Here is a 26,424-nt window from a genome sequence, read left to right as displayed (position 1 = left end):
GCTAGCCTTGTCTATTTTTCACTATTCTGTGAGGACATCACCTGATACCCAGTGAAGAAAGGTGAGGGAGTTTTATGTCCTGGATTCTTATTCTCAGCACACACCTTATGTTTTGTTCTTCAATAGGGAGGAAAGTCAGTAAGTAGCAAATGTGTTTATTTCTGCTCAGGTGTTCTTGTGCCAAGAGTTTCAAGCTTTAAATGTTCCTTATTTGACTGAGTCACTAGAGAGACTTTTCCTCCCTGTGTGCACTTTGCTCAGTTTTTTGGGCCAGGGCTCACAGATGCAGGTAGAAAGTGAATCTTTTGTTGTAATATTTGCTTTTCTTTATTTTTAATTAATTTTATTTAAATTAAAAACAATCTTATTTTATACACAAATCCCAGTTCCTTCGCCCTCCTGTCCTCCCATTCTCCCACAACCCCCCTCACTAATATTTGGTTTTCAAGCCTGGTTCCTGGCCTAGAATTTCTAAACCCTTGTGCTTTCCTGACTCATTGGGGATCTGTTTGTTCTGGTGAGGTTTCTGTTGATGAGTGTCTGGTTATTGGAAAACCCAACTCACAAGCATAAGTTTGAAAACATCAGCCCTTGTTCTCTAAAGGAAATAGAGCTGGCTGTGTAAATCATTACAGATGACGCCTATCTTATCTTGCACGATTTCCTAATACAATCTCTTAACTATAGGCTTTGTGGAGCAGTCATGTTGCAAGTGATGAGTTGGAGTGGGGTAGCACAACCTAAGTCCATACTTAGGACAGAAGTTCCAGTGCTCCGGACCCTTCCAAACATTGTCTGGCCCAGCACCCCCTTTGGATGTTCAGTTGCATCCATTATTAATATCCCTGTGATATTCAGTATTTCCATTAGTACTGTGAAGGCTCCAGAAAGTTAACTGAACACAAGGAGGTAGAAAGGAAGGATAAGGCAGAAGAAACTTGGGAGGCATAGGAAGGGGAAGGACATTTGGACAAACCCTTTTGCCAGCTGAAAATCAAGGATCCCAGCACAATTAGTAACTAGCATGTGCTATCAAAGTTACAAATATTTCCTTTAAGAATGCAGGAACAGCATAAACCTGGCCTGATGTCTCAATGTCTCTTATGTTCCAGAGGTTGCTGTGCATTCCATGTATTTTCTGGGAACCTCACAAAGAGAGGGGACATCTTTAGTGGGGGCATCTAAACTTCTTGAACCCAGAATGTCTGAGATTCAGACTGCTTTATCAATTGTAATGCTGTCCCGTGTGCCTCAGGTACCACATGTGGCGTCATTTAACTCCCTCAATTCTTCGAAAATAATAAATTCAAAAATCCCCAAACTGTGTGTGACAATAGGAAAGGAAATGAAGGGTAGCTTTTTGAGAAACCTGAACCCATTCTCTTTCTTAGTCCCACTGTTTCTCTTCCCTTCTTGGATAAAATTTGTATTAAAAGATGTTCTAATAAACCCCAGCTCTGTTTCATAGTGGGTCAAAAGCTCAGATCCCTCATTTATTTAAAAATATTGTTTGATAGTTTTACACACGCACATAAAATTTTTAGTCAAATTCACCACTTTCCCCCCAACTTCTTCAATATTCCTCCCCTTATTGTCCCTCCCAACCTCATTTACTCTGTGTTTTAAAAATATAAAATAGGTTCTATGCGGCCAGTATGTGCATTGGCTTAAGGCCATCCCTTGAGCATGGGCAACCTATCAGGAGTTAGGTACCCAAAGAAAGGTTAAACATTGTTTTCCCTAGCAGCTGTCAATTGTTCATAGAGCCTCAGCTTGGCATAGGGGAGTCAGAAAGTCTCCCTCATCCATGCTGTAGTTTTGGCTGCCTCAGTCATGTGTGGGTCTTGTGCATGCAGCCACACCTCTGTAAGTTCATGTTTGTGATAGCCTTTCCATGTCTTAAACCACAAGTTTTTCATGGGTCTTCACCATCTCTGGCTGTAATACCCGTTCTGCCTCTTCTTCTGTGGTGAATAAGGTGTGGGGTTGTGCTATAGATGCTCCATTGAGGGATGTGCACCCCCAAAGTCTTTGATTTTATACATGTTGACCACTTGTGAATATTTATAAATTTCCAGATACTCCAAAAAACTACTTTGATGGGAATTGAGTATTGCACTTTCTGTGAGTATAAACGTAAGTAGTTTCATACTATGTCTATTTGATGAAATGATATTAGAGGTCCTCCTCTAGGGAATATGACCTACCTGGCCATGATCATATTTTGACTTTTGTGTTCCAAACTAAAAATTGTAATGTTGTTTTTGTAGAATTGTCATGTCAGTCTAAAGACTAGGGAATTCAAATTCAAGATTGAATGGTCCTGAAAGTAGAGAGCTAAAAACATAGATACAGAAGACAGAGGTCACCTTCCTTTTGTCTTCCACCAGGTGTGGATGAGTGTTCTGTGTCTTCCAGTTACTTATCCAGTGTTGCTTTATCCTCAGAAGCTAAGACTTCTAGAACTCAACCTCTGCTAAAAACATTTGTTCTTCAGAAACTTGTGTTCCCACAAGTTTCCCCATTTCATTTTTTTCTGAGTCTTGAAATCCAGGACTTCCTGCATTAACTTGATGCTAGTGACAGCTCACCTTTGTCCAAGGCTTGGATAACTCTGTTAAAAACTTCTTTGGTTAGAAGCTGCTTTTTCATCATCTAGAGAGACTAAAGGTAAGTTTCTTTCCACATTACTTAAATGCAAACATAATAGCTGTAAGCATACTACACTTTATTAATAGAATACATAGTTGAATCTCATTAAAGAATGTAAAGTTTTTCTATTAATTTGACTTTATTTTTACTTAAAAATAATATCCTTGGCATTATTATACTGAAAACACTTGGCCTTCTTTCCAAGTCTCCCTAAAAGCTACTAGAGCTAACTGTGGACAAGTTGTGTGGGGTGTTGCCTCTGATCTGTGTAAGCACTGATTGGCAAACTAGCTCAGAAACCAAGGGACAGAAATATGTTCAGAGTACACCAAAATGGCCAAATGCCGCAGGTCATTAAATTAAATAAAATGATGAGAAATGAACAAAGAGAATTAAGTGATGTGAGGCAATGTTTTTGAGAGGTGCAACGATCCTAGAATTTACTACACTGACAAATGCTGCTTCCTTTATGACATGTCAGCCTTCACATACCATGGTTCCGTATGAAAACCAGAGTTAAGTGCTAAAAAGCAGTATCACATCTGCGGTGCAACATACATGCATGTTCTTTCAGGTGGAGAGCAGCAGGGTGTACAGTGAGGTACCTGCAGTGGTTAACTCAACTGTTCAGCAACTTTAGGCATTATTTGCATTTCTTGGGTTGAGCATACACTTTGCAAGGGTTGTAGCATGTTTGATGTCAACAAGCCAGTTTAGGTGATACATCTTTCAGTCAAGCAGTGACACAATTTCCACTTTTTCTTCTCCTCTCTTCATCTCCTCCTTCTCTCTGGGATTTCTGACCACTCATCATTAGTATATATAACTAAATGCATACGTGTTTATGGTTGACCACTTGGGATTGGATAATCTATCAAATGGCTCATCTCTGAAGAAAATTTATTCTCCATCTTTCAGCAACCATGACTTAATTATTCTTTATTGTTAACAAAATATCCTCAAATATGAAATTCTAAAAAAAAAAATGTAACAGGTGTCATCATAATGTGGATCTATTGGTTGCTTTTGAAACTAAGGAGTATATTTGTCCTATCATACTTTCAGTTTATTCACCTCCTGCCATCTACTTGGTTTCTAATTTATAACCCATATGTCATTATAATTTACATAAATATACTTGATGTCACACACACTAAATATTAATCATATATAGTCAAACTATAGTATAACTTTAAATATCATTTTAATACATTCTAGAAAACTGGTGTTTTGTTATTTTTGTAACAAAACTATGTATTTTCAACTGCATAGCAAATGTCAATTTCAAAATTCTATTACATGGCCTATCTAATTTCATCTGTGTCATAATCAATAGATTTATGTTTTCTATTCACCAAATTTCCCAGACAAAAAGGAAGCATGAGAGGTATTTTTCAGCCATCCATATCAGACAATAGTGTGCTGCATAGGCTTGCATACAAGCTATAAAGGATTGAGAAAAGCTTAAGAAATTGTCAGAATAGTTAATTCATTTTGTGTAGGATTTAAAAGCCCGAGGAGAGGAAGGATGGCTTCTTGGTCTCTGCTTCCATACAGGTGTCTCTATGACAGTGAGGAGAATGGGAGAGGAGTAAGTTCTGGAATAGAAGCATATATAACAAACTAAAGGTATGTTTTTGAATATTAGAACATCCCACTGAAAATTATTAAATTTCAATTATTAAAATATCAAATTAAATATTGAGGTCACTTTTAGAAGGAAAATTAATTAGTAATAGAGGATTCAGAATATGTCAACACACATATTATTTCAAAGACGATGAAATTGATTTCATATAGGAAGACATTGTATGAAAATGAGAGAAATTGATAAATCTGTACTATAAGCATATATGTGTATAATATGGTATATACAAGGCATTATGTTAGATTTTCACCAACTCAAAGTAACTAAACTAGAGTAGTCTCATCATTTATGACTTTACATAGCTCTGAGCTAGCTTTAGCCATGCATGGCATTTTTCATGAGGTTTGAGAGATAGAAATGGAACAGTGTTTGTGCTGTTCTTAAAAAGAGCTGGTAAAGGACATGAGCCACTTACAGAGTAGGTTATTACCACTCACCTGGTTTATCTGATGAGACTATCAGCTTTTTCATGTACAGCAGATTTTCTTATCTGGATGTTCTATTTCTGTGCAACATTCATAGTTAGCTTGTGGGTGACTTTAGTGTTAGCTTCTCTTTCAGCATGCACTGATAATCAAAGTTGAACTCTGGGAAAGATTAAAAGAATATTACTATTCAGTGCCATCTCTTGGCTCCCAGCTGGTTCTTACAGCTTGTTTAGGTTTTCTTCATGTAAAGCTTGCTTTCATTCACATCTTTCTCACTCTATAATCGTCTAGCTCTAGATGGGCACAGAAACATTAGTCTCACATAGAGTATTTGCCCAAGGCCTAAGTGGTTCTGCTTGTGTGGCCAGTTTCAGAAAAAGACAGATATGAGCACCTTGGCTTTTGTTTTGATTTGCCTTTGCATATGTGTATAAGTTAGTGATCATTCTCTAAAGAAAGACAAGTATTATTTTAACAAGCTACACAGGATACCACAGTGTAGGCAGAGTTTTCCTGCTTAACCCTTTTCTATTAATCTATGTGCTGCCCTGAGGCTCATGGCTTTTATGTCTATGCCATTTGGTGTGTCTGATATGTTCTCCATCTGTCTGGCAACACTTCTGTCTCCACCAATCATCCTATCATTCTCAGTAAGGCTTTTCTGCCTAAACTTACTCTGTTCAGCTACTGGACACTCATCTTTTTTATGTTTATTAAATCAATCATAGTGACATATATTCATAGAATATACAGAAGGATTATTCCACAGTATTTCTCCATTTTTGTCTAATTAAAAAAGAATGTTTTAACTTTAGCATAGTATAATTATATACAACAAAAATGGTTATCATTTAAGAATTACAGTTACAATATTTGGTCTATTTGTATTTGGCAACTATTTATACTCTTTATCTTGTCTTGGTGAGTGTGAAGTTTTATATCTAATTTATTTCCTAACATAATTAAGGAAAACTATTAGTTTAAATATTTAGTCTTTCACTCCATCAAAGAACCCAGAAGGATGAAATGTTGCCTAATGAAGGGACATCAGGCTGCCTGTATATTCACTCAAAGTTCTTCTGTAATGTTGGAGTATCCTACTCTGTCCTACAGGCCTAGCATAACTGACAGAACCCCCTAAAAGGCTTTATATGGATGCCATGGCCTTGGATATTGGGTACCATTTGTAGGCAGACTTTTACTGTTTGAACCATCTTCACCCAAATAATCCCTAGGTGGCTTAATATACATTGTAAAAAGCTCAGTCAATGGCTCAGGCTTAGTATTAGCTAGTTCTTACAACTTAATCCATTTCTATTAATCCATGTGTTCCCAAGGCTTTTTACCTCTATCCCACTTTCTGTGTAGGACAAATTCTGGTTCCAACCTTTCACATCCCATCATTTTCAGTTTGGCTTTTTTGCCTAACATTATCCTGCTAAGCTATTGGCCAGTCAGCTCATTTATTAAACAAATCACAGTGATGTTTATTCACAATGTACAAAAGGATTACTCCATAGCACCACAGTACACTCTCACAGTTTGTAAATTGTTATTTAATCATTTAAGTATCACACATTTTTTCATGTTCTGTGATATAAGCACTAAACTTCTGCAAACTCCTGTATTTTCTTGGACAACCAGAACCTAGGTAGGTTTTTCTAGATTGATCAAAGTAGAAATTAGAAAGCTTAAGGATAGGAGAGCCACTTATTTGTCTGTGCTGTTTTTAATGTTGCTTTTATGTATGTACTGGACTAGCAATATTGCTCTACTCTAAAAGCAGTGGTTAGTTTCACATCCTGGCTTATTGCCAGTCCAAGAATCAGCCTCATCACACCCTCTAGAATAACTCTGGAAAACTGAGAAATGGAAATGTAGAAGACTCTATCCTTAGGACCCAACAGCCAAAAAATACATTTCCTCATGAATCTGACATAGGTCTTATGATCTTGAAACACTTAACATTTTGATAACCCTGACTACTTATTTTTATTTACTCCAGAATTAAGGTTTGTAGATACCTTCCTTAAGTACTTTAGTTCTTTTTCAGTATCTCTGTTGTTTATTTTATTTTCCCCATCACAAAGCCAGGTTGAATATTCTCTAAATTAAGTTCATCTATTTAAGTACATTATTTGCTCTGCTTAGACTTCAATTGATAAACACACAGAAACAGAAATGTGTTGGAGGATATTCTAGTAGTAGGAAGGAAGTTTTCCAGAAAACCTTTCTGGGATTAAAGTACATGAACCAGAAGATTTGATGATTTGATGAGGTTCCAAGTATAAGCAAAAATGATAGAGATAGCTATTTTTCCTTTGCTTTTTCATGTTCTAGTGTTGTTGACTAATTTTCATTATTATGAGAGTCAATCAAGGACTTGTCAACTCAAATCACACTAAGAATAGAGAATGCATACAGTCCTAGAAAGCTAGATTAGCATGGGCAAAAACTTGCAGAGAGACATACATCAAGCATTATGTGGTCTCTTTGGTTAAAATAGCATGTAATAGAAAATTCTGAAGAATCCTTGTAGGTTATGAAAACTTGTGCTTTTGTGTTAGAAGGAGAATTATCAAAGTGGTTAGGTGTTTTCATTCCTGTACAATAATTCTAGAGGTAATTTTGGGGTATCAGAAAAGAGATACAGGCAGAAGGCATAGTGACATGTGGCTTTAAAGCCAGCACTCAAGAAGCAGAGGCAGATTGATCTCTGAAGTTAAAATTTCCTTTGGGCTGCCAGATCACAAATAATGACATGAAGACTTCCTATTAATTATGCAAGCTTGGCCTATAGCTCAGACTTGTCTCAACTAGCTCTTATATCTTAATTTCCCCATTTATATTAATCTAGGTTCTGCCCTATGGCTCGTGGCTGTCATCTTTCCTCCTGCACATCCTGCTTTCTTTTCATCTCTGATATCTTTGACTTTCTTCTTCTCAGAGTCCTCTTTGTCACTGGCAGTTCTGCCTAATCTCTTCCTGCCTACCTACTGACCATTCATCCCTTTATTAAACCAAACAGAAGGCACCTTGCCAAAGATACATCTTCACATTTGTAAACAGTATTCTGTCTCAGATCTCAGTGAGATGGATGCCAGCATGGTGTACAGACTGAGTTCCAGGACAGCCAGAAACCAGAGCAGCAATCGGAATCTTGGCTAAGTGATGGTAATATGGTGTATTATTTCTGCTGAAAAATAAGCCAGATGTGACCTAAGTGGTAAGCAGGAACAGGGAGAGAGGAGATGTCGAAATACAATGGGCAGATTGGGTCATTAGTTTGACATATAGGGTACAAGAGAATCAAGTTACAATTTTTGGGATTTATCTTATAAGAGGGAATATGGAGATAGAATGGTTGATCTAGAAATGGGAAATTCACTGAGCCCAGATTCTTCAGCTCACTTCACAACTCAGTAAATGTAGCTATCTGTATTGAACATCTCTGTTTAGCTAGAACACATGCCTATATTGCTTACTCTGTACCATGCTATTACATTAACTAATATACAAGTTGTGCTTTTGATGGGAAGATTAGGAACAATGAATAAAAGTGTAGATTATGTCTTCTGAACACATAAAAGTTCCCAAGAAAAATCAAGGGTGTGTGGGGGGAAATAAATATATTTGACAAAATTGGTTTAAAGAAATCCTTAAGTAAAACAACTCTTAATTAAGTTAAGAGTACTTACAAAATCCATGAAAATCTCAATATAAAACCAAATAATACTTTTTTTAAATCAATACCAGTCTCTAATTAAGAATTAGTGCGAGTCTCCTCTCTGACAGACACTGTGCTAAGCACTTTGAACATCAGAACAAAGAAAAGGAAGATGACCTATGGGGATTTATTCTTGTGGGAAGGTAAGTATATATAAATCGCAAAAACAAGTTATATCCTGTGGGAGTCAAGCATAACAAATGTAAAGAAGCAGGAATAAAAGGATCACCAAAGCCTTATTTAGCAGTGCTCCTGAGATGCTTTTGACAGGTGCAGAATAAACATAGACTAAATGTTTAGATGGACCAGACAGAAAGTTAGGAAAGTTGAAGTGTCAGTGGGAATTCCAAGAAAGAGACAACAGTCCTTGTAATAAGGTTCAAGTACAGTAGTGACTAGGGGTGAGACTTCAAGTCATGTTCACATAGAACTTGTATCCCCCAGGAGACACAAACTAACATTTAATGCACAGACAGTGACCCAGAGTAAATGTTGATACCCTGGCATTATGCTAACCTGACAATTGCCAGGGTACATCCTGGCGTTATGATGAACATGCCTGGTATTCATACCGGCATTCTTGCAGATACTTAGACAGCTCAAAGGTTTCTACTTTTCGTGGCTACGTGATGCATTAAGTGGCTATGTAAGGACGTGCATGCCTGTGCAACTTTCCCTTTTAGGGGAGAGCCTCCCACCTGTTTGCCCCTCCCATCTATGTTCCAGGTTGACCAACACCTACCCCTCCCTTGCTCGCTTTCCCCAATGGACTCCATGTGGGTGTTGTTGAGTTGTGCAGCTCTTGTTTCACCGCCTGCGGCTGCAGCAAACAACAGCAATACACATTTTAAGCGAATGATGAGCACTGATTTTATTTTTGTCACAATGAAAGACAACTAATGACGCAACATTCTCAAGACTGGGCAAAGTAGGGATAGGTGGGCTTCAGCACATCCTGCTCCGGAAGAATGCAACTTCGCACAGTGTTTCCTATGATAATTTGTGTTAAAAAATTACCCTTAATGTTTTTAACCTTACAATTTCTGTTTTGAAGGTTTATTCCATTAATTATAACGGACAGAAATTTAAATATGTGTAAAGACATTTTTATTACAAAAATATTTAAGACAACAAATTTATAACTAACCTAAATTCGTAAAGTATATCCTAACAAACCAATTAAAAGGAATGCTAGGCAGCCACTAGGCATGGGAACCATATATGACAAGAGAAAAACAGAGGAGATCCTTGTCCTTTATCTTGTCCCTATGGAATTATTACTCTTAACTAGCTATGTGACCATGTGCAGCAGACATTTTGGTTCTTACCTCCATTGCATATAAGATCTGCTTTGTGAGTAAATCCTGATTATTAGTTTATAAGTGTAAGTGGTTCTTATACTATTAAAAGGTTGTTTCCAGGTGCTCTTTGGTGTCTTCCTATTTCATTTATTTCATAGAGATCATGAGTACAAAATTTGATAAAGTAGAATGAAAGGTGTAAAGACTTGGCACGAAGAAACTAATCTATAGTTTTCATGCAAATTTTAACATGTCAGTTCCCTCCCCCCCAAAGACAACCAATGGGAAATTATCTAGATGTTCTATAAAACATCTAATTGAAAAGACTTAAACATTTAAAAATCCAGGATTCTTTGTATTTTCCTTTCTTCTCACCCACAGCAATACTCGGCTGAGAACTGTGTGCAGGAAGAGAAAAACAAATATTATTAATAATTATGACAAAAAATAACCTATGGATATCCTTCTTTAAGTATCTGAAAAGTTTATAGAAATATAAATACAAAACTCCTCCAGAAGAAAATAAAAAGGGGAATGTTAGTCAGTAAGTCACAATCCCACTGAATCCTCTTAACAACTGTGAGAATGCCTGTAAGATTGTTACCAAAATTACTCAGAGGAGCATACAAAATCTGAGTAATGAAGGAGAGTAGGGAAAACACGATTAATGAAGATACTCAGACCAAAACCATTGACAGCATGGCAAGACGCTCACCACGGAGAGGTAAGCCACTATATACAATGGAAATGGCTTCTGCAGTGAGCAATCGTCCACATGCTAGGCAATCTGGGAGAAGCCTGACATGCACACATCAACCTGTGGAGGAAGGTGTTAGTATAAACATTTCACACTTAGAAACTGGTGTCAGAGAAACCAAGTGATTAATTAATAGTGCGACAGTGAATTCCACATCTTTTCAATACTATTAAGTGTATATTAGTACTAGAGGAGTCATTTTCTATCTATTGGTAACATCCTGTATTGGAAATACATGTGGTTTATTATTTTATTGTGGTATTAATATACACATGCCCATGATGGGTTGTGTGTGCTTGACAGGTATTATGAAAATAAAAGCTGTGAGAAACATTGCTTTGCCATTATGAAAGGTTATAACAACACAATAACAGGCAAAATTGAATAAAAGTGAAGTCTTTTATGAACATATTTTTTTTCAAAAGTTTTGGCAGTGATTATTTACTATTTTTAAATATCTGACTTGTACATTTGTTTTGTAATGAGCATGATTTACTCTTATAAAATGAGAAACCTGCAGAGTATCTCCAGATTCATTTGTTCACCAGTCCACTTGTGATTGTATTTTTAGTCCTGATGTTGTGGAAAGTCAACAGATTGCAAGGTTAGTTCTGAAATTCTTGGTGGGAAATGGGTCTCTTAAAAGAGCAACTTGAAATGGTAGAGAGGAGCATGCATACACCTTTATTGTACTAGATTTAAGATATAGCTAGAATGGTCTTTGAAGTTAGAAATATACTGACAAAAAGAATGTAGACAGTGTTTAACACTCCCAGGGGGTGGAGTTCAAGGCTTAGTAGACACTCATTACCTCAGCACAGATCTGACAAAGCCCTGTCAGTCTACATGGTGACTCAACTGTCCTCATCATGAACAAAAAGCATATGGCTCATCAAACAGGCTTCTTCATAAGAGACAATTCATGGACATGGCCTCCAATTACAAAATTCTTTACATGCATCAAACCCAAATATTTTTCCTCACTGATTGAGTTCCAGAGAGAAAATGTTAATTCTCAGTGCGTTTCCACTTGACTACCAGAAGACTAATAATTTCTTACTCAATAATTTACTATAGCTGTATAAAAGCAAATAAAACCAAGGTTTTACCCCAGCTTCATTAAAGAAAAGCTTCAGTGATAGGAAGCTGGGGTGTCATCACCATTTCCCATCCTATGCAGATTTTTCTCTACCAACGGTAAATGGGTTTCCAAATCCACTCCACGTATACATGTACCTGCATGTGTATCACCTGTGTTAATTCCCAGGGAAGAGGTAGAAATATCGTGTCATGGATACTCTCTCAATGGTGGGCATCTGGGTGAGTTCACCTGGATCCTCAAATGAATGTTGAACCTGCAGTGATGAAGAAAGTCCTTAATGATCTCCTAAGAAGGGCTATTCTCTTGCTGCTATTAACAGCAAAAGGTGTAAAAAAAAAAAATCTCACCCTGTATGTTAGGGCTGTGGCTGAGTAATGTAACTGAAGGATGGTTTAGCTTTTTCTTAGATACTGTGCTGACAGAATGACTTAGTAAGTTATGAAAAGTGAGGAAGCAAGTGTACAAATCAAAGGGCTTTGGAAAAACAAAAAATGCTATTATATGGTATTCTAGAAAATTGTTCTGCAAATAAATTACAATAATTTATTTAAATGAATTCAAATGTTTATTTAAATAAAATTTAAGTAAATTTAAATAACAAGCAGCCATTTATCGATCTTTGCATATGGCTCTTCACAGGTTTTAAGGACATAAAAGATTAAAACCAATTCCCTACCTTTCTAAAAATTTCCTCCAAATGATAACACCAACAATACTTTTTGAAGCAGTCGATGAGTTTAGAAATGAAGAGCGAGCCACTCTTGCTTACCTTCCAAGAAATATTATCTGCAAATGAAAGCATGGAGATGGTGAAAGAGGAAGTGCAGAAGACCCCTGCCAAAACAGTTTAGGAACCAAGTACTATTGGATTCTTCACAGAGGACAGCAGTCCAAAGCTGAGGAAAGCTTCACAGAAGACAGCAGTCCAAAACTGAGGAAAGCTTCACAGAAGACAGCAGTCCAAAGATGAGGAAAGCTGAGAACTTAGGCTTCCATAAAGGCAAAGAGGAGAGCTTCACAGACCCTTGTCATAAAACCACACAGGTTTTTTAATAGGCAAGGGAAATGTTACAGCCTCCTGCATGCAAGTCCTGTGAAGGAGAAGAGTCCTTCCAGCACCAACTTCAGGTGGAGAACACACTTGGAGAGTCTACTGAGGTCTCTCAGCTCACATATGGCCATGGATTAGCAGCAGATGCATCACCATATTTTATTAGAAAGGTTGCCGACATCAGCATATCAACATCTCCATATGATTCCTACATATATTAGACCTTATAATCACAGAACATGAGTGTAAGGAAGCATGATTTGTACAAACTTGTTATCTCAAGATGCCTTGCTCTCTAAATCCTTGGTAGAACCCTGTTGTAGATAACTATATAAAAATGTTGTAGGGCTACTCTGAAAGTCAGTCAGCTACTGGGAATGTTCTGTTTTTTGACTGTATGTTACCTTTATTACACTTTCCCTGTCACAGAGAGGTCATTGATCATATGTTGATTATATTAATGTGAAGTTAATTTCAGAGTTAACTCATTCCCCAAAATTAGATTAAAATAATAGGCTAAGAGTTACTATAGTATGTGTTGTGGACCTAGCAGTTTTTACTGGTTGAGTTTTGGGAAATCACAGAGAATGTTTTATATTGATGTGTCACTGATAGATTTTAAAAATAAGTCAAAGTGATCTATCATTCCATTTTTATAGCCAAAATATCTGAATTTTGGATTTCCCCAAAACAACATGTTAACATTAAAAGTCTCTAAGCAAATATAATTATGAAAATCCAAATACCTTAAATCTCCCCACTAGTGAAAACATCCTAATAATTAGACATGGAATTTTCAACAAAAGTATATTAACTCAGTCAAGCATGTTGTATAAAAATACTGCTAACAGATCCAGAACATCTGGAGTCACTTACGTGGGGTAGAAGATTTGAAAGCAATGAAATCCTTCTCCACATGGGCCTTTGCCACACTGCTTCTCCATTTACAGCTCAGCACAAGCTCCTCATCTGTATCAGCAGTGGCTATCCCTTTGCTTGTGGATACCCAAACAATTCCATTATGTTCTAGGAGAGAATGAACTACTTCAACAAAAGTAACAGTGTGTGTGTGTGTGTGTGTGTGTGTGTGCACACACAGACAAACACACACACACACTTCACAGAGATAAAGCATATCTACTGCTAGTATATTCTCATTTGGCACATTGTGTTGGCACATTTTATTGAAATGTGTGTGGGGTGCATGTACATATATGCATGCAAGTTATCCATGTCAATGTGCATACTCAGAGGCCAAAAAGAATTATATCAGTTGTTTTGCTCTATCACTTTTCATCTTATTCTCTTGGCAGGATTTCACATTGGACTTGGAGCCAAACTGGTACCTAACAACCATCAGTTATCTGCCTGTCTCTACCTTCTGTGGTCCTTGGGTTATGTGAACACATGCTATGCCTGGCTTTTCACAAAGGTTCTTGGGATTAGTTCTTGCACAGTGAACACTGTCATTGAGTCATCTCCACAGTCCACAAAATATTGAACTATTAGAGAAACTCCCACTCACCAAGACAATACAATATCTACCATGTCAAGAACAACAATATTGACAAATGACTGGGCTATTTCTTATTATTCTAGGCTACTTGTTGTTCCCTTAAAACGTAGGCTATAAGGTCCTTTCTTTTGGGCTGAATGCACCATTAACACTAAAATGTCATCTTCAAGAGCCTGACATGTACATGCCAGACTCAGCAGGAAGTTCAGAACCACACCCTAGAGCCCCACTCAGACTCACTGCCCCTGCAGGCCTGCATGATGAGGATCTTGGGTTTGTTTCTCAGGCTCCTGCAGTTAGAGTTGTTGAAAATTGTGAAGATGGTGTCATCAGGAAGAACGTCTGGCTCTTTGTTCCTGTGCCTCACCCCACAGATTCCTTCCAGGATGCCATGGGACATAAACACCAGGAATGTGCTGTCAGAGGACTGGTGCTCTGGACGGCCAGCAAACTGCATTAATTCTGTCTCCATTTCCTGAAAAGACTCTAGAGTCACTCTCAGTAACAGAGGACATTCACAAAAAAATAAATAACTTTTAGAGTTGGGTGACTTATGCAGAGTAGAGTTGTAAGAGAAATAAAATGTATATTCACAAGATGTGAAAACTAGATTTTCCTGTTTTACATAGTTTGTAGTTTGCATTTCAAGAGAATCTTGGATTTCTAAAGACTTTGAGAGATGGAATATAATCAAAATCAACTCTATTGCAATTAGGTTTTGGAAAACTCTCATTAAAAGAAGGGGTAGACAGAAAAACATATGTTGATAAAAATTAAAAATATGAAATTTCTTAATACCAAAAAATAATCAAGTTCTACATTCTTTAGTCAAATTTACCCAGGTGGCTTTTGTACCCAAAACTACAAAACCTTATATAGCTCTCAATAATTAGATAATTTGTTCTTATATTGTTAAAATTTCATGTGTTTATTCTTGTCCCTCTTAGAACAGCAGGTAATAGAGACAGTCAGATTGACTCTAAAGAAAGACTCCCTTCTTGTTGAAATAATGTTGCACAGGTATTCTGAAAATAGTCTCTTACAATATGTGTTGGAGACAGTAGAAACCCAGGAAATCCTATGCTGGAGCAGATGTAATTCCTGTACTCTGACATATTTGTTCTTGTTGTTACCAAAAGAGAGACTGAAAATAGCTCAGAGAAGGTTGCCCTGTTCTCTAGGGCTATTACCTGAGCTGTAAGGTTTTCCTTTATCACCACTGAGTATCCAAGGTTTTGAAGTAGCTCCTCCATGTTCAAAATATCAACCTCAGCATCTTCTCGATCAAAAAGGTAGTCAAACTTTTTGTTGCAGATGATAAGAGCCAATCGTGTTCGGCCTTCCTTCTCCATCACTGGATATATCTGCAGTTAACAGACACAGAGTGATTTAATCAAGGGCCCTCCTCATGCCTCCAAAATCTTAAAAAAGCTGACAAAAATAGCTATAGTGAAAAGAATGTTGCTGATGGATTTATGCTCCACTGATGACATTATAGGACCTGAGACTTAAAACATATATGTCCTCCATCTGACCTCAAAAAACCTGTTAAAGCACTAGAATGAGTCCATGTTGTCTGCATGGTTTAACACCAGGCCCCTGCTTCTAAAGCTCATCACCTCTTTTGCCTTTTCTGTCTTCATCTTATAGAATTGATCACGAGGACAAAGCTTCAGTGTGTCTTGGGCTTCTGTTCTCTGGATTCCCTCAGGAGCTGAAAGAGAAAATAGAACCAAGCACTGAAACTGGCCCTTGGTCATGCACATTCACTGGGCACATGTTCATTGTTCTGGAGTGCTCAACTGCTGCGTCTCAGAAAACTGTAATGAAAGGAGGACACATTTCATATATAAAATGACTGAAGTAAAACTCTTGATGATTTCCTCCTTTTTCTTTTTGTTTCTCACTAACCCTGCCAATTTTCTGCTTTTCTAGTATTGACAACTTTGTCTAGTCTTTCAGATTCAACATAAAATCATATGAACTCAAGGATACAAACTTTGTAAAGAAGTTTAGTTTCATTTAATTATACAAGAAGTTGTTAATTCCATTTTATACCATTGTATTACCCTTCAGACCATTCCAGTGACAGGAAGTCTATATCAGGCTATGGTGAGTTCATATGATTTTATGTTTCCTTGTTCTATCTCACACTACAAGAGCAAGTACATCATTTCTAAGGACACCGCCTCTTTTTTTTCTCCATTTTTTATTTAAATTAGAAACAAGATTGTTTTACATGTCAATCCCAGTTCCCCCTCCCTCCCCTACCCCTCACTTACACCCTACCTATCCTTTACCATTTCTGCTCCCCAGGGAGGGTGAGGCCTTCCATGCATGAGTTGTCTTCAGAGTCTGTCATATCCTTTGGGATAGGGCCTAGGCCCTCCCTCCTGTGTCTAGGTTGAGGGAGTATCTCTCTATGTAGAATGGGCTCCCAAAGTCCATTACAATGCTAGGGATAAGTACTGATCCACTACAAGAAGCCCCATAGATTTCTGAGGCCTCCTTACTGACACCGATGTTCATGGGGTCTAGGTCAGTTCCATGCTGGTTTCCCAACTATCAGTCTGGTGAACAAGAGCTCCCCCTTGTTCAGGTCAGCTGTTTCTGTGGGTTTCAAAAACCTGGTCTGGACCCCTTTGCTCATCATTCCTCCTTCTCTGCAACTGGATTTCAGTTCAGTTCAGTTTTTAGCTGTGGGTGTCTGTTTCTACTTCCATCAGCTGCTGGATGAAGGCTATAGGATGGTATATAAGTTAGTTGTCAATATCGTTATCAAGGGAGGCATTTAAGGTAGCCTCTCCAATGTTGCTTGGATTGTTAGTTGGTGTCATCCTTGTAGATCTCTGGACATTTCCCTAGTGCCTGATTTCTCTTTAAACCTATAATGGCTCCCTCTATTATGGTATCTCTTATTTTGTTCTCTATTCTGAGAAGGGGAAAGGGACAAGATCTCCTGAGCAATTTGGGAGCATGGGGGGAGGGGAGAGGGAGCTAGGAGAATGAGAAGGGGAGAAGGGAAGGGTTGAAGAGGACACTGCCTCATTTTATGATTTGAATTCCACACCTTCTCACTCCCCAACAAGAATTTTACTGGGGTATTTGTTTAGCATTTTGTCTTTCCCTTCTCCCCACTCCTGGCGCCTCTCTCTTCTTGCTCTTTCTAAATGTGTTTGGCTCTAACAACAAATGTTAATTTTAACACAGAGAGAGATATGAATGGGAAATTTAAAGTATGATAGGGAGTGAATATATTGAAAGATGTTAAAATAGAATACAAAATAAAAGAAAGGTATAAAGGGGGAAGGGCCACTATGGAATAGAATGGGAAGGAAAGAAAGGACAAATCTTTAGCTGGTCATCTTTTTTACATTCTCGCAAGAAGAGATAATCATATTCTCAGTGAGAGAAATCTATTCATTATGTCTCATTTTTATTTTTGGCTGATTCATGATATAAAAGCTCGGATGAAACAAACAGCTTACACACAAAGTATTTGATAATATTCACAAATGCTTGAAACACATTTCAGCGATGGGTGTCAACTTCCAAGGATGACTGGGATGAGCAGTGGGTCTACAATTTGACTGAATTTTTCATGAATGACAACTCCTAATGAAAGCAACAACAACAACAACAACAACACACACACACACACACACACACACACACACACACACACACACACACACACCAGACTCCTTTTGCTGAAAACATTGGCCTGGCAGTGGACCTCTGACCTCTGAACCTCCAGCTTTACTTACTTCACTCCTAGTCTCCCACTTCACCATCAGATCACAGCCTTCCATGTGGCCCTGTGACATGACAATATCATTCTTGTCTCAGGGCTTCTACCCCGGCTTCCTGTTTTGCTCAAATATTTTACATAATTCCCTTAGAAGCTTTAAGTCACATGCTACCATATCTTCTCAGTGTGTCTGGGGGAGTTGCCTAAACATGTGAGTGCACATCCTACTTACATGAGTATTGTATATCACCACTCACTAAATTATAAATGCAATGGGAAGGAAAACAATCTATTTTTATTACTGCTATACAAACCAAATATTGACATCAGTAATTTGATATTTCACTTAGTATAAGGCATAAGCATACAAACATGAAAAAACCAAAGGCTTTATTCCATAGTTTGTCAAGAACTCCTTAAGATAAAGCAGCCACACAAAACTATCACTCCTCCTTCTATACAAGTGTAATTCCTCAATAAACCCCAATGGTTCATCAGTTTGGTGAACACAAGGAATGTGTGACTCATACCATTTTAGATTAGCATATATATATAATTATATAAATTATAAAACACAGTAAACTCACATACTTAACCAATCTTTGTGCTAATAGTTTCTGAAATCTTAAGTGTTTTATAAATGTAAGATTATTATTAACATCATTTAAAAACATGAGCCATGAGGACACATGTCAGTGATAGTGACAGCTTTGCTATACAACCTTCTTGGCTGCTATCCTAATCCTGTAACCAATAAAGGCTTTTAAATCCACTTTCTCACAAATAGCATATGCACACAACTTGGGATTAATATTTACCTGTCAGTATTGGGTTTGATGCATGGGCCACTCCAGCATCTTGTACCAGTTCTTCATCTTCCTTTTCTCTTTTGGTTTCTGAAGAGAAGTGGAGAACAAGGATTTGAGGGACTTTCTAGTGGTGGAGGTGTAGAAACCCAAACATTCCAAGCAAGGATCAGTGGAAAGGTATCTGCTGTAACACAGGGAACCTGTAACCCCACCCTGCAGTGACAAGCAAGATCCCATGAAGCAAAAGATTTTGAGCATTTACCCATCAGAGAGAAAATGAGTGTCTGCTCTGATAAAGTTTGTTTTTCATCTTTGCTGTCTTTAATTCTGTTTTCAGACTCTGGAGAAAAGAGAAATATCAGTGCTCTTTGGTACAATGACATTGTATATATGGTTATGCAATACATTTTGACCATGCCTATCTACCACTATTGTGAGACCAAAATAGGAAAATATATTTTGCAAGTTAAGGCTTCTATTTGCAGTTAAGGTAGTTAAGGAATAAGTTAAGATTTCTGTTTGTAACTAATAATTGCTTCCTCTTTCTTAGATCTGATGTAAGCTGCAAAATATGTTTCTCAACCTACACTAACCCTGAAACTCCATTCATCTGATGTATATCCTTACTGTTGTTCCTTCCCTTTCCTTGTATCTTTTTATTTTTTATTTTTTAAACAACCCTTTTTTATTTTACATGCCAATCCCAGTTCCCCCTCCTCTCCTCCCACTCCATCTACTTTCCCCCTTCCTCTGTTCCACTCCCATCTACTCCTCATACAGGGGCCTCTCATAGGGAGTCAACAAAGTCTGTCATGATCCCCTGAGGCAGGACCAAGGCACTCCCCACTGTATCTAGGCTGAGTAAAGTATCCCTCCATAGGGAATGGGCTCCAAAATGCCAGTTCACGCACCTGAGATAAATCCTGACCTCACTGTAGTGGCCCAATAAACAGTCACCCTCTTTTAGAAGGCCTCTTTTCATTTTATGCAGGTTCCCCATATAACAACCTACTATCTCACCACCTATCTCTACTATAAAAGGATCACAAGAGACCAACAGTGGATGTTCTCTCAAATCTTGACTTAGGGTGAGACAGCCACTGGCCATTCCTGGGTATACCCCAAAATACAGCTTGCTTTTATTGGACAGTAGTGGATTTGGTCTTTTCCCATTGAGATTCTCAGGTTTAATCTCTTTTTCACACTGCTCATTTCCCCATTCCTTACCCCTCCATAGTCATGCCCTTGTTTTACTTTTTTATATTGTGTTATTATTAACCCCCCAATACAAATAATGTGCCACTTTGCAACTGGGTGTATGACCATCCACTAGACATGAACAACCATTGGCCATGTCTCTAGTGTGAAGTGGCTGTCCCTCCCTCAGCAGTTATCTACTGTTGTCATTTCTAAGAATGAAAATGTATAAGGCCAGAGTTCCCCGTATCTTTACTGGGATATGAAAATTGAGATCAAATGGTTTATGTGGTGCTCGGGGGCATGGGAACACTTACCTGATTGAGAAGATGATGTAGATATTTTCTGAGATTCATCATCTTCATCATCAGAATGAAATTCTGAAACAATATAAACAGTAGAGTAAATATCTGGGCCCTTTCACAGCACTGGTAAATAAACCACGATGCTGCTCTCTGAAACAATCTATTCCCAAGCTTCACATTTGCTTATACGCTCTCTAGCCTCTTCCAAAGAAAACGAGGAGGCACTTCTTCCATGAAGCAAGAACTTTTCTCTTCTGTGAGTATTATATAAATACAGATTTTGCCAAAATCTATAACCAGAATTTCCTTATAATAGAATTTATTTTTCAAAAAATAGATAGCCTACATAAAACAAAAATAACACAGAAGAAAATGTCAAGAATTTAAGACACACACTTTCTGTATCACTTGCTGGAGTAGGGTTTGTGGACCTGCAGACCAAGCACCACTTGCCCCCCGTGCTAAGGGCTTAATGGAGAACATAAACACCCACTGCTCTTCAGAGATTGATGTTGTCTTGCAAAAACAGAAAACCTGAGGTATGAAGGAGACAATTCATAATATTTACTGTTTTTAAAGATAAATTACTATTTCACTAATCTTCAAATTCAGGGTTTTTTGTTTGTCTTATTTATTTCCCAGTAAAAAATAAGGTGAAGCTTTCTTCTCTGAAATTAAGCCACAGCTAAGAGAAGAGTGGGGACTTCTCCAGTCCCCCATTCAAGAGTCTTTAAGAATAAGTCTAAATCTCTGTATGTGACCAGAGGTTTAGACCACTGTAAATGCTGTCTCTGAATTCAACATAACTTAATGTTTTCTGATCACTTGCCTCTTACATAATCAAGATGTATTCATGAATAAAGCAGCCAAAGAGACCTGCCTTATTCGGACCATGCTTTGGAGAGTGAAGCACAATAACAGAATAAATATGTAAATTCCTTGGGGTAACTGATGGTGTAACTGTTAAGCCAATAATCAAATATGCAGGAGTACAAAAGTAGTTGGGGTGAAATGGAGCTTTGTTAATATGTTAAAAAAAATTGACAAGCAACAGCCTGGGAGATGTGCATAGGTTAGACTTCCTTGAAAACAGTAGAAATAAAGACAAAAGCTCATGGGCAACAGAAAAAGAGTGAATTGATGGCACTTTGGCCAGAACTACTCACTTAAACTCAGTTGCTTCTTGGAATTGACAATGTGGCCTGAAAATATTTTGCTTGCCATTTCTGTTTTCTCAAAGATATTCTCAACCAGGTTTTCAGCGTTATTCAGAAGGAAGCTCGCACCTTCCCCTAGTCTGAGTAACTCATTTCCATTTATCACATTCTTCTCCACCAAGTCATCAAAAACCCCATCCAGCATGTCCTTGGCCAAACCCTTGATCTTGTAGATTGGATCTCTTTCATATGTCTTCTTGCCTGTGAAAATTATAGTGTTTAAGCATGGAAAGAAATTTAGATATCTGTTCCTACAGTAGCTGCTTTCAGATCGTAAGACACACAAGAATCGCCTACATAGCTAAATAAACAGGACTCCCTGAATAGAATTCTTGGAAATTCTGCTTAATACATGAAGATGAGACCCATGTGTTTTTTTTAATTATTTATTTTATTTTTTGAGATGCCGGAGTGACGTGTCTTTGCCTAAGAAACAACACGGCATCTATCTTGTTCAACACTCTTCAAGTTCATACAGGAGGAAACTGAGGCTGCTAGAAGAGAAACCTTCTATTAAGCAATTTGGCAATAGATATCTGATATCTGACATTTCTGTCTATCACTCACAGTCCTTCCACTTTTGTTCTTGTTTCTTAATAACTTCAAATGACATTATATTTCATATATGGCATAGAGAACTATGAAAACACAACAGCTAGAGTGTTACTCATTCTATTTATATTGCCAGGACTGTGTGGAAATGGAGAAATCAAACTAGCTGGCTTACTTGCTTCTGAGAGCACTTCTGAGGACGACCAGAATGATGGAGAACATGCAAGTTGTTGTTCAATAGTACAGCTTCTCGCCCTCACAACAATACACCCACAGAGCTGGGGAGAGCCTCACATCAGGGAATCAAAAGGCAAGCCTTAACCCACAGGAAAATACTGAAATAATGGGTCTGGGTGCATTATATCTTCCTCTTTTGTCAGCAGTCGTAAACTACTAAATTGGGGCCTTTGAGTGTTTGCGTGCTCCTGCTTCATTCTGGGATGTCAAAACCTCTCCATTGCCAGACTAAAATAACTCTGTTCCTACAAAGTCCCTCCACACTGTTATTTCTTCTCTCCGAAACCCATATGTAACTCCCTCAATACAATAAACAAAGAAAGGACTCACCCGCCATGGCTGTGCAGCCTTCCTGCCCACAAAAAGCAATGAAAGTGAAAGCAGTCTCGGAACCAGTGTGCCTTTCCTTTCCAGAGACTTATGGATGGTGCTGTCTCACCGGGAAACTCCAGCCTGGTAAATTCTCTTGCTCTTTGTCCAGAAAGTGAACCCGGGAACTTCTTTGATATGCAATGCTTTTCCTTGACACAATAAAGTTTTCTGACGGAAAATGTATATTCACGCACAAATACATTCTGAGTCCAGTCTGTGTTTTAGCACAATTTCAAAATGCAATGTGACCTCTGTTTTTCTCAGTACCTCCGTGGGCCTTTCCATAGATTAAACCACACAGCAGTGGCACTTCTCAGCACGGAATATGTCGACCTGGAGGCCTCACAGGAAAGAGGTGCTGGGATCTGTCAAACCCTGATGCTGATGCCACCAACTCCAACCCAGGAAAGTAATCTTGGTTCTTCTCTCTGAGTCAGCATGTTTGTTTGTCAATTTTGGATATTCCTTATCTGGAGATACAAGCTTACATTGTGGGTTGTAAAATGTAAAAGAGAGTCTTTCACTCTAGCTTTCAAAAATTTATAGATAAATGATGGCACTAAAAGTTAAATAATGGGAATATTTATAAAATAGAAAAGAATGATACACAGCTGCTTTACTTTCATGATTCAGTGGGCTACGTGCTAGCTGCCTTCCTTGTGAATTTTTTCCTGTTTCTTATAAAATGCTCAATACAATTCTAATGGTGATGACTACTTACAGCATCCTTCTTGTAGCAGCCTCCCTTGCTCTATTGACCTCAGGAATTGATTGGTGTGGCTAACACATCACCCTCAAAGAAGTATGTGCAGTTTCAGATCCTGCTTTCACAAAACCCTGTGCGCTTTAACATCTTGGATATGTGAGCACCCATGCAGATTACCTGGTGACTCAAGGTAAAAGATACCCTTATATTTCCACTTGGCTCCTTATTGGTAATTTCCCACTATAAGAGCTTGCACATTTCTTGGGAGAGCAGGAAGCAGAGAAAGGAGAAGACAGATGTTCAGTTGGAATTCTCCTTTTCTCTGTTTTAACCACTTCAGGACCTCTGAATAAAAGGAACCACATTCATGCCAGCTCTGCCTCGTGTTCCACAGTCAGTCCTCTCCAGGAACTCCCTGTCAATCATTCCTGCCTTAAGGATGGCACAAGCCTTTCTTAATCCAATCAAACAAGCTACCACAGTGCCAGTGTCATATAATCATATCAGAAATCAATTAACTTGTTCTTTAAAACTTTATGATGAATAGCATATATTCTGGTAAATTGAAATCAAGTTTGGTAGACTATAACTTCAAAATGTTTGTCAAACTAATACATCCAAAATTCAACAAATAGCATAGTATAGAAAAGCTTAGAATGAAAATGAGATCTTCCAATATGCCTCAGTTCTGTATTCTAGACACTACTTCTCTAAGCTATTTATCTTTTGAATAGTATAATCATTTCTTAAATTATTTTGATGGACAGTTTTATACAGAATGAATTGTTTTGCTATTCAGCTATTTTTTACCCCCTGCTCCCTGCTCTTATCCCCCTTTCTCTCCTGCTGGAGCCTTTCTCAATAAGTCCCCTCCTGTCATGTCCCCTTTCTATAAGTAACCCAGTGTGTTTTATTACTTTGTTTCTTCATCACAGGTGGGAGATTATTGAATGGAAGTTCAGCAGTGGCCACACCACTGAAGAAGTTGACAACCCCTCTTCAAAGGACTGCAGCTGCCAATAGTCCTTCAGGGAGGACCTCTCCTCTACCCATGATAAAAAGTTAATGGGTCCAAACATGAGCCTGAAATGTAAGATAGCTACAGGTGCAGTGAGTTCATGTATGATAGTCACAAGCACAGTGAGTTAATGTAAAATAGTCAGAACCAGAGTGAGTTCGTGAAGCATAGTTGTACCACAGTGAGTTCATGTAAGATAGCCACAGCCGTGGAGCAGCGTTTGTCATATGGAAAACACCGTTTTGTTGCACATCTATCCATTCTCCAAATGCATGAGAATGTCTATTTCATATATTTCATGCCATTGAATGCTTCATATAAAAATGAACTGTAACTAGCTTAAACTGCTTCCTTTCCTGTTGGCGAATACCAAGGCTTTCAGTTATTTTATATACCAAGTATCATGAATTAGTTAATTAACTTTTTGAGACAAGGTTCATAACTCCAATGTGGTTGTTTGAAAGAAAATACCCCCCAATAGGGAGTGTCACTATTAGGAGATGTGACCTGGTTCGAGTAGGTATGGCCTTGTGGGGCTGAGCTTTGAGGTCTCCAATGCTTAAGCTATACATAGTGTTACACTCCATTTCCTCTTGCTTGTGGATCAAGATGTAGAACTCTCAACTTTTCTTCAGCATCATGTCTGTTTGCATGTCTCCATGTTCCGCCATGATGATAATGGACTAAAGCTCTGAAACTGTAAGCTACTAAGTAAATTTTTCCTTTATAAATGTTGCCATGGTCACAGAGTCTCTTCCTAACAGTAGAAACTGTAAGACACCCAGGATGACTGAAAACCCTTGATTCTTCTGCCTTAGCCTCATGAGTGCTGAAGTTGGAGGACTATACCATCATATTGACATGAAAAACACATTTAACCCTCATTTATATTTCACCAGCATTAATAACTGGCTCCACTCTCTTCTGTGTAAGTTAAATGAGCTCTATTCTCCCATTTCCCTCTAATCATACTTTGTTTTGATAGTCATTTTTTATTTTGGCAAAATTTCAATTATAAGAAACTGGCCATCTTAAGCCCCTTTCATACTTCAATCAGTATCACACACAATCATGAGACTGCACAACTGTTATTAGCAATTGCTGTTTGCTATAGTGTCAGCATGTCCTGTAAATGAACATGCACTGGAATCATTCATTGTTTAAGCACAGTGCTGGGCTTTATAAACACAAACTATTACAAGGTAGGCTCAACAATTAGTCACTGTGGCATCCCCTCTTGAAGGTGTTGATGTTGGTCTGATTTGATAAAAACAAGTGTGCCTTAGTACTTGATCCATTGCAAGTTCAGATAGTTCCCTTCCAGTTTTCCTTCCATGTTGTGACATAGCTAAGTTGTCTACCAGAACCATGAGGCAAAGGTATCTCTTTATTTTATAAAGACCCACTGTCAAGTTTCCATCGTATTATTGCAAATTAAAAAGAAAAGAAACTAATATACTGCCCTGTTCCTCCTTCTCTAGCCTCTGCCACTGCCATTGTACTGTCTGTCTAAGAATCGGATTACTCTAGGAACACAGTGCAATGACACACTCTTTCTCATTGCAACTCAATTATTTCATCTGGTATCATGTTCAGAGTAGCCACCCATGTTGTAGTATGCTGCACAACCCTCTTGGGTTTAAATCTGAATGACATTCACATTTGCACATATACTGTAGTGCTCTTTCACTCTGATGATCATTCACTACTCAGTTTGTTGCTATTATTTAAGTATTGTGGCTAGTACTGCCATGGATAATACTAAAATATGTCTTTCGTGTGCTCTTTTTAATTATTTTGTTTCAATACAGATACTGGACCCTGAAATGAATAGACACCATATTGTGTGTCAGATTGTCAGATTGGCTATAAAACATCACACCCTAGCCAACGGTGCAGCAAGATTCTGATTACAGCACTTCCTTGCTTATAAATGTTTAATATAAGATTTTTGAATATGTGTGTGTGTGTGTGTGAGAGAGAGAGAGAGAGAGAGAGAGAGAGAGAGAGAGAGAGAGAGAGAGAGACAGACAGACAGACAGACAGACAGACAGACAGACAAAGATAACCACCCACCA

General features: G+C 38.0%; 1 protein-coding gene and 1 long non-coding RNA gene across 4 annotated transcripts; one reads left to right on the top strand and one right to left on the bottom strand.

Moving 5' to 3' along the window:
• Positions 1-9,300: 9,300 nt before the first annotated feature.
• On the bottom strand, positions 9,301-22,890 carry Casp4 (caspase 4). Of its 3 annotated transcripts, none has more exons than XM_027415196.2 (12): positions 22,581-22,890; positions 21,411-21,662; positions 20,257-20,319; positions 19,005-19,082; positions 18,752-18,829; positions 15,802-15,896; positions 15,373-15,546; positions 14,423-14,657; positions 13,543-13,692; positions 12,292-12,401; positions 11,750-11,868; positions 9,301-10,154 (listed from the first exon to the last, which is right to left on the bottom strand). In XM_027415196.2, the coding sequence occupies exons 1-11, from the start codon at positions 22,585-22,587 to the stop codon at positions 11,770-11,772; spliced, it is 1,341 nt and encodes a 446-aa protein (XP_027270997.1). In that variant the 5' UTR covers positions 22,588-22,890; the 3' UTR covers positions 9,301-10,154; positions 11,750-11,769. The 3 variants fall into 3 exon arrangements, with proteins under 3 accessions (XP_027270997.1, XP_027270998.1, XP_027270999.1); XM_027415197.2 differs by having other exon boundaries at positions 11,765-11,868; XM_027415198.2 differs by lacking the exon at positions 19,005-19,082.
• On the top strand, positions 22,647-25,293 carry LOC118238667. The gene is made up of 3 exons (XR_004769552.1): positions 22,647-22,706; positions 22,887-23,518; positions 24,264-25,293. It is a non-coding gene; the product is annotated as an uncharacterized LOC118238667 (long non-coding RNA).
• The last annotated feature ends 1,131 nt before the right edge of the window (positions 25,294-26,424 follow it).

Source organism: Cricetulus griseus, chromosome 4 (assembly GCF_003668045.3).
Source record: "Cricetulus griseus strain 17A/GY chromosome 4, alternate assembly CriGri-PICRH-1.0, whole genome shotgun sequence".
Lineage (NCBI taxonomy): Eukaryota > Metazoa > Chordata > Mammalia > Rodentia > Cricetidae > Cricetulus > Cricetulus griseus.
The sequence above is the reverse complement of the archived record's forward strand: the minus strand, read 5'-3'. Positions and strand labels throughout refer to the sequence as shown.